This window comes from Lycium ferocissimum, chromosome 2 (assembly GCF_029784015.1).
Source record: "Lycium ferocissimum isolate CSIRO_LF1 chromosome 2, AGI_CSIRO_Lferr_CH_V1, whole genome shotgun sequence".
NCBI classification, from domain to species: Eukaryota; Viridiplantae; Streptophyta; class Magnoliopsida; order Solanales; family Solanaceae; genus Lycium; species Lycium ferocissimum.
The window spans coordinates 39,627,230-39,636,352 of NC_081343.1; the positions used below are offsets into that span (position 1 = coordinate 39,627,230).

At 37.0% G+C, this 9,123-nt stretch overlaps 1 protein-coding gene across 1 annotated transcript; it reads left to right on the plus strand.

Annotated features, from left to right (window-relative positions):
• The first annotated feature begins 5,354 nt into the window (after positions 1-5,354).
• LOC132036925 (pentatricopeptide repeat-containing protein At2g33680-like) lies at positions 5,355-7,766 on the plus strand. Its single transcript, XM_059427341.1, has one exon. It carries the CDS (start codon positions 5,434-5,436, stop codon positions 7,600-7,602), a length of 2,169 nt encoding a protein of 722 aa, XP_059283324.1. The 5' UTR covers positions 5,355-5,433; the 3' UTR covers positions 7,603-7,766.
• The last annotated feature ends 1,357 nt before the right edge of the window (positions 7,767-9,123 follow it).

The following is a 9,123-nucleotide window of genomic DNA, read 5'->3' on the forward strand; positions in this document are numbered from 1 at the left end:
ATTACAATAGGTCTTTTACTTAAATTCAGAAGCCCAAATTATTCCTTTCATCCGGTCCATATTTTAATTCAATGGCTCAATCCGCATGAGACAAACTCATTACCCAACCCACATTTTAATACCAAAATCCACCAGCCCAACCCAATGCCCGTCACCGACCCACACCCGTGACCCGACCCGGGTCATTTAGCAAAAGAATCAATTAGGTTTCAGCCGCACACCTCTCCTTCTCTCTTATCTTTTTCCCCTTTCTCTCTCTTCCCTTCCTCTTCTATCTCTCTCTCACTCCTTCGTCCCTCTTCATCGACCAAGAACAACAAATTCACAGTCCGCTTTCACCTTCCCAGCCCGTGCATGGCCGCTTTAGGAAAGGCAATTAATATTCGTACCCTTTGCCCTTCGGTTTTCAAAGGTTGAAGTTTTGTCTTCTTCGTTCCATCTCCGATTGCGATCGAAGAGTTTTAAATGTTTTCGTCCCTTTGTGAAAGAAATCGTCCTTTTATCAGTTGCTTTTTCATATTTCGGTACCGATTTTCGGTGGTTTGTCTAGTCCTTTTCTTTTCTGGTCGAATAGGTTAGAGATCTGCAAATCTGAACGTTGTTGACTAAAATTCTCGCCCAATTTCGAATCCAAAAAACCCTAGTTAATTCCTATAAATAGTCTTTTCTTGAGTCATTTGTGGAGAGCATTTTTTGAGCGGCAAATCCCCCCCCCCCCCCCCCCAAAAAAAAAAAAAAAAAAAAGGATTATAAGTTCTCTTTTAGCTATCTAGGATCCTTGAAAATATTAGTGTCTATTAATTCGGGATTCGAAGTGTTTCGAGGTATATCGGAAGCTCGAGCCCCACTTCGCTGCTCCCGAAAAAAGGTAATTTTCCTTCTTGCCTTAGTATTCTTGTTTTTCTTTAATTCTCTGTTTCGAGTAAATCAGTTTAGCTTCTTTTTTTCGTTTTAGATGTTTAGACTCCCTTTCCATCTTATTTTCCAATTCTGTTGTTGTCGAGCTCGCATAGGTTAGCCTAGTTCATTTTCGTTTAATCTAGGCCAGTAATCCCCTATTCTCTTTTATCTTTTTTGTATATTTTCATTCCTCTGTGTGTTTACGTGCTTTGTTTGCTTAATTTAGTTTTGCTATGTCTGTTTGTCTTGCTTCTTGTTTAGTCTAGTTGTCATGGTTTATTGTAATGTTTATATCCTGTTTAACTCAGTTATCATGTTTGGCTAGTTCAGTTTAGTTATCATGTTTAGTATAGTATTAACTTCTTGTTGGCTAGGTGATTATTATGTTAAACATAGTGTGGATGCATGTCTCTTTGTTTGGCCCAGCTGTTTAGTCTGGTTATTTAGCATAATGTTTGTTTCCCTGTTTGTTTGTTAAGATTCCTCATGATTAAGTTATAAGGTATTTGATCTGTTATTCTGTGTGATCTAGTTCAGCGTACCTAATACAATGTCCATGCTTATTTGTTTTCATTTAGCCTAGTCCAGCATGCCTAATAGAATGTCTAGCTAATTTGGTTTCCCTTGGCTTAGTCCAGCATGCTTAATATAATTGCTTGCTTCTTGATTCTGTTCAGTTAATCTACCATGCTCAGTTATATTGTTGGGCTCATCTGTCTCTTAGTCAATCCATTATGTTTAGCTGTGATGTTCAGTCACTTTGTTGTTGGGACTATCATGCTTACTCTTAGTTTGGTTTCACTGTTCCTTTGTTTTGTTGGGATGTTTAAGCCTTTGATATTGGCATGATATCTAGTACCACTGGTTTCCTTGCTTAAACTCATCATTGTGCTTGCCTATTCTGTGTACTCCCCTGTTTTAGCTTTGTAAGAATAATTGTAGATACCATATAGGAACAGTTCTAGCTTGCATAACTGTACTCGACTTCACATATCTTGTTGCTTGATTGTTGTGGCTCCATGCTCTTCCAAAATGATGCATGACACACATCTTGCCTAAGTGCTTAATGTTGTTAATTTGCCTTGCCTTAGATCTGTACATGTTTCTATGCTGCCAGTGTACCTTATTTGGTTTTGTGTCTAAAAAATATGCCAATATATTTGGTTAGGATTTATATGAATTCAAAATGTTGCAAGTATACCTTGGGTTGAGTCAATATGTGTTTGAAATGACGTGAATACATCTTGCCTAAGTCTGATTAGAGTGTTGTAAATAAATTCGTGTTTTGTTGTCCTTTATATGTTGTATCTTTTGTCGGCATGTTTTTACTTGGTCCTGTGTGTGCCCAAAATTACAAGTATGCCTTGCCTAAATGATATCCATGCTGAGTAGTGTGAAATGCATTTTGCCTGAGTCCTGCATGTTATTATGAGAAAATATGCCTTGTTGAGTCATTTATATGACTAGTATACCTTGGTTTAAACACATTAGTAAGGAATTTATTAGGTCATTGTGGATTAAGCTTGAACCCTCCCCGGTGTTAGCCATGCCTGGGATTCATGAAATCCCTTGGAACTTGTGCAACGTCGGGAAGACGGGGGCGAAAGCTTTCCAATATTGATCTTCTATATATCCCTATGGATGTGTATACATGAGGTATACTTGAATATACCACATATATACATAATCTATTGAATTGTCTTAAGTTTACATTTTATATGTTCGATCTTTCATTGATTAGATACTAATGCGTCTCCTTTCATTTTTATGCATGACCTTCGCATACGAGTCCGAGGGACTCGTCTTCCGCATTCGGTGTTGGGCCAAGGCCCAACGAAAATATTACTCCTCCTTTGTCCAGCTCAGTTCACAGCCGAGGGAATAGAAAAAAAAAAAATTAAGTTCTGGGCCAAAAGCCCAAATAACAAAAGCAACAGCAAGCAGCCACACATGAGATCTATTGGGCCAAAGCCCAGTAGTGAAATGGAACTCAGTAGCAGCCTTTTAAAATGGGCTGGACTATTTATATTTTCACTTCCCATTTATTTTGTGTGTTTAATTTTGCAACTAACTCTTTGTTTGTTTTATTTTTCTTAGCTTAAATGAACCTTAGCGGGATTAGTGGGTTTAGTGCTAGTGACGGGTAGTAGGAGGACCAATAATTAATTCCCCGAGTTTCTTTCTTTTTATTATGTTAAAATTATTTGCAATACCTATAACATATATCTTTCTTAGGATAATGGGTTTATAAAGTGGCATAAGTATATATTGAAGCTAAAGGGAATCAGGATCCATACTTACTATCTTGAAGATTTCGAAATGACATTAATATAGAGATAATAATATAAGTATATCTATAAACATTGTTTCTTTCAAAATTCATCCAACCAAACATATTTTATACAAACTTAGTTAAATAAAGTTAGGAAAATAGAAAGAAATTCATCATCCTTTGCATTCTATTTATAAAAAAAGAAAAGTGGAAAATTTAGATTAGACAAAACAATCTAATTAATAGAATTTTGAAGCTGCATTTACATTATCTTAACCTTTTTGCATTCTGTCCAGATTTTATGCATATAATGTAATTTTATCTCAAGCTTAAATTATCTAGTCTTTTCTTAACAGTTTTTAATTATGTAAAATTTATTCATATTTTGCAAGTTTCAATGGCATATTAATTCACAACTTGGCAATATTTATAAGTTGTAGTTAAAACCCTTTTTTTTATGAATTATTATATTTCCTATAAGTCTTTATTTTAGATGGCGTCATTATATTTAAAAGCTTTAACAATATTTATAAGTCTTATTTTAAATATTCTTTTACGCAAACTATTATATTTTCTATAAGTCTTATTTTTAAGATAACATTACTATTCTCGTTTTAAGTTTTAACGGCATTTATAAGTCCCATTTTAAAAGCATTTCTTTCATGAAAATTACTATATTTTTCCATAAGTTAGTTTAGACGGCATTACTATAATTCCTTTAAAACCTTAGTAATATGTACAAGCTATTTTCTTAAAATTTGAGCACTATATTTAATCTTAATTAATTAACCTAAGTTTGGTCGGATAACCGTAATTAACGGATTCTAAAGGATGCCTAACCCCTTTCCTTTAGAATAATCTAGAACCCTTACCTAGAATCGTAGCTTAAGTAAACCATTAACAAGGTTTAGTTAGTCTTACCTTAGTTAAAATAGGTGCCCTAATTCACCTTAAAATCAATTAGGTGGCGACTCCTAAAATAAAGCAAACATAGGAATCTCCAATATGTTGTACCTAAGTTAGCCCGGTCCAAATGGGGGTATAACAAGAATTTATTAAAATGACAACGAATAGTTGATATGAACCCATAACGAGAAATATATAATGCGTTCAATGCTACGAACCTTAAACGTTGAATCCATAAAACTTAAATCCTGAATCCGCCTTTGGTTGAATGCCACCCTTGTGTAGTTCAGAGTTCGACCCGATGACGGGCGTCGAACATAATCACGATGTCATCAATCTACTTATTTGTAGATTTGGACAAACTGAAGGATTGAATTGGAAGGTAGCTCGAGTAGTCACCCGATTAGATTGGTTAAGATCTGTTTATTAGCAAAAAGAACCTGTAAAGATTATTTGTATAAGGCATTTGGATTCTTCATTGAAAAAGAATCTTGTCTTAGTTTGATGAAGAAAATTGGACTCAGTTACTGTAGGTTTTTTTTTTCTTTCCTTCTTTTCATGAACAATAAATTAAATATGATCTTAATTTTGTAAGACCTCGTAAGTTGCAAGCAAAAGCCTTGGAGAACCCTTGCAGCAACTAAAAGTCCCAACAAACACGTGTTGGGAAACGCAAAGGCGGGTCCAGGATTTTGACGAGGGGGCACTAATGACTACTGCCTTAATATAAATATGTCACTTATTATGTAAAAATTTGGCGTGCAACTCTTTGAAAACTTAATAATTATGCTAGGTTATTGGTAAAATAGTAGTATTCAAAATTGGAAGAAACGAAAATAGATTTAGAACGGAAATAAAACAAACTCAACAAAAAATAGAAATAAAGATCTTTAAACGAGACTAAACTTATCTATATAAGATATAAGGACTTAAGGGACACAACAACCAAATGCACCAAAGCAATAGATATCTCTTAGGGTTCCTTAGTTCCTTTTAAATACATATACATTCTTTAAGGTATATATACCATATATATACAGAGTATTCCCAAGGTTAGGAGGAACATGTGACCCCTCCTAATAGGGTGGATCCAACCCTCAGGGAACGGATGCCGTCAAAAGTGATTTTGGAGATCTTTTTTATTTTTAATTTCCTTTTAGCTAAGCATAACTAGACTTCAATATTATCTTTTATATTTTAATAATTAAATACAAGCTTGTGGACTCATGAATCCATTTGTCAAATAATGGACTCACATAAGTAGTTTTTATTATGCGACTCATAAAATAAAATTTCTCAAATGCTAAGTTTTAAATAGTGGCAGCCTTCAAGAGGCGAATGACTAAAGTTCACATATGAGTTATGGTCCATCATCTGTAGCACTTGAATCCTCTGCTTCCCTTTTCACCAAAATACTCCATTACACTCAATATAAAAACCTTGCTAAAGGCCAATCTCTTCACGCCCATCTCATTAAAACTGGGTTTTCCTCTTCTTGCATTTACTTATCCAACAGCATTGTCAACTTATACGCCAAATGCCACCGCTTGTTCGACGCTCATCTCGCTTTTCAAGAAATACAAAACAAAGACGTTGTTTCATGGAACTGTCTCATCAATGGGTACTCTCAATTGGGTCGTCGAGATTCCTCATTTTCAGTCCTCAAACTCTTCAAACAAATGAGACAGGAAAATGCACTACCAAATCCTCACACTTTTGCGGGCATTTTTACTGCTGTGTCGACTTTGGGGGACGCGTTTACTGGGATGCAAGCACATTGTCTTGCCTTGAAACTCAGTCACCTTTCCGATGTGTTTGTGGGTAGTTCTTTGTTGAACATGTATTGCAAGTCTGGTGGTCATCATCTTGTTGATGCTCGCAAGGTGTTTGATGAAATGCCTGAGAGAAATTCTGTTTCTTGGACTACCATGATATCGGGTTATGCGTCGCAGAGGCTTGTTAAGGAGGCTGTGGGAGTGTTTAGGGTGATGTTATGGGAGCGAGAGCAGGATGTGAATGAGTTTGTTTTCACTAGTGTGCTTAGTGCTATTGCATTGCCTGAGTTTATTAATGTTGGGAAGCAAATTCATGGTTTTTCATTAAAGAATGGCTTTTTATGGAATGTTTCTGTTGCTAATGCTACTGTTACTATGTATGCGAAATGTGGGAGTTTGGACGATGCATGTTGGGCATTCGAGCTGTCCTGTGAAAAGAATTCGATAACCTGGTCTGCGTTAATTACTGGTTACGCGCAGAATGGAGACTGTGAGAAGGCGTTGCATTTGTTCTCGGAGATGCATTACTGTGGGATGAATCCTAGTGAGTACACTCTGGTTGGAGTGCTTAATGCTTGTAGTGATTTTGGTGCACTTAGAGAAGGAAAACAGGTGCATGGATATCTATTGAAGTTAGGATTTGAGCCTCAAATGTATATTTTGACTGCTTTAGTGGACATGTACGCTAAATGTGGTAACATAATGGATGCCAGAAGAGGTTTTGATTATTTGAAAGAACCAGATATAGTCTTATGGACTTCCATGATAGCAGGATATGTGAAGAATGGGGACAATGAAAATGCTATGGGTATGTATTGTAGAATGCTGATGGAGAGTGTTGTACCTAATGAGTTGACCATGGCGAGTGTGTTAAAAGCCTGTTCTAGCCTTGCTGCTTTGGAACAAGGGAAGCAGATTCATGCTCATATAGTTAAGCATGGGTTTAGTCTTGAAGTTCCAATCGGAAGTGCTCTGTCAACTATGTATGCAAAATCTGGAAGCCTTTTAGACGGTAATTTAGTCTTTAGGAGGATGCCAGCAAGAGACTTAGTGTCATGGAACTCGATGATGTCAGGTCTTTCTCAGAATGGCTGTGGCATTGAAGCCCTTGAACTTTTCGAGGAAATGCTTCTTGACGGAACAAAACCAGATTATGTTACTTTTGTAAATATTCTTTCTGCTTGTAGCCACATGGATTTGGTAGAGAGAGGGCAGAATATTTTCAAGATGATGTCTGATGAGTTTGGTATAGAGCCTAGGCTAGAGCATTTTGCGTGCATGGTAGATATGTTTGGTCGTGCTGGAAAACTCTACGAAGCAAAAGAATTTATCGAGTCAGCAGCAAATCATGTTGACCATGGTCTGTGTTTGTGGCGTATCTTGCTAAGTGCTTGCAGGAACTATAGAAACTATGAATTAGGTGCATACGCTGGAGAGAAGTTAATGGAATTGGGTTCACAAGAGTCGTCTGCTTATGTGCTACTCTCTAGTATTTATTCAGCTCTGGGAAGATTGGAGGATGTTGAACGTGTGAGAAGGTTGATGAATCTTCGTGGAGTAAGCAAGGAGCCTGGATGTAGCTGGATTGAGCTGAAGAGTCAGTTTCATGTATTTGTTGTTGGAGATCAGTTGCATCCACAAATCGTAGATATACGTGAAGAGTTATGGAGGTTAAGCAAGCAAATGAAAGATGAGGGATACAAACCAGATTTTGATCCTTGCTTAGAGTTGGAGGGAATTATGGACTGATTCAGTGCAGAACATAGATGCTTTTCTGGAAATTATATATTGTATTTCTTCTTCAATCACATTCTGTTTTTCTATTTGATTCATGTCAGTTTTCCTAACCCAAATCTAATCTTATATCTTGATATAGTGCCTTCTTAAAGAAATACCGCAGTTTCTTTATGAAATTGGAGATTTGGTTTTAATTAAAGACATGTTACTGGTTATTTCTTTTTCTTTTGGTGATTAAACTCTTTCTGTAATCACCAATAGAACAGTACAAAACCACAGCTTTGCTAACGCAGCTAGCTGTCCATATCTGATCACTCTGAAACTAAAACTAAAACGAAATCACTGTAAAAATAATTAAAGCAGTTAGAGGCATACCTCCTAGGCAAGGTTCCCTCACTTCCTTTTTAGAGCACATAATAAACTAACAAACAAAGCAACTAACAGCACTTATACTAGGAAACTAAAAAGAACACAGTTGTAGCAGCCTTCTAACTCCAGCAGATGCCCTGATATTAACGTGTATGCAATGCTTCTAGCTATACCATCCATATCTCTGCATGTCTTCTCAAGTACCCTCATTCTTTCTAACCATATATAGCATGAACACTCCTGTAGCATTTGTGACGGTTCATTGCAAGTGTTGGCCCCATGTAACTAAGGTATATGTCTGTCTCTGCAATCAAAGTAATAATCTGCTCCAAAAAAAAAAAAAAAATAATCTGCTCCATAGACTTCTACCAAACCACACTCAACAAATAAGTGATCCCTGGTTTCATAGTGAGTTTGACAGAATACACAACTTGTGTCAACATTCATACCCCACTTGGAAGGCCTATCAACAGTAAGAAGTTTATTTTGGAGACAAAGCCACATTATAAATTTTGCTTTTGGCCTGACATCATAACTGGACATTAGGCATTCCCTGGCACCTTGGCAGCACTTCCAAGTTCCAATCAACTGCAGATACATCTGTTTAATCATGCTCTTCCTTCCTTGTAGTAAGTTTCTCTTGATCTAGTACACCCCTGGTTCCCCTATTTTCCTAACCATCCATCAAGCCTGTTATGGTATGGTCATACTGTATAGGGTAAAAATCGGGTCAATTTGTTACCGGTAAGACCGGAGCAAAAGACAGGTTCAAATGGGCACAAATCCGTTCAATCTTGCTCCACACCAGGGTGTTGTACCGGACACAGCAGATCCTAGTAAAATAAGCGTGTCCGTTAGTCCGGATAATCTGAGCCAGAATGTGCGTGTCCGTTGGTCCGGATAATCAGTTGTGATCCTGCCACGTGTCATAAAACCGTTCCACTATTTGTGCTGACAACCGTACGGGTGTCAGACTGTACAGATCAGCCTTATCCTTTTTAGGGTTTGTTCAGAAAGGCTTTTTGGTAGTGTACTAAAGGCCCATTAGAAATACCTATAAATAGAGGGCAACCTCCCCCCCCCCCCTCCCCCCCCTTTTTCTAGGGGTTGGCTTTTTTCTCACATCACAACATTGTAATTATCTGAAATATTAGAATTCTCTTC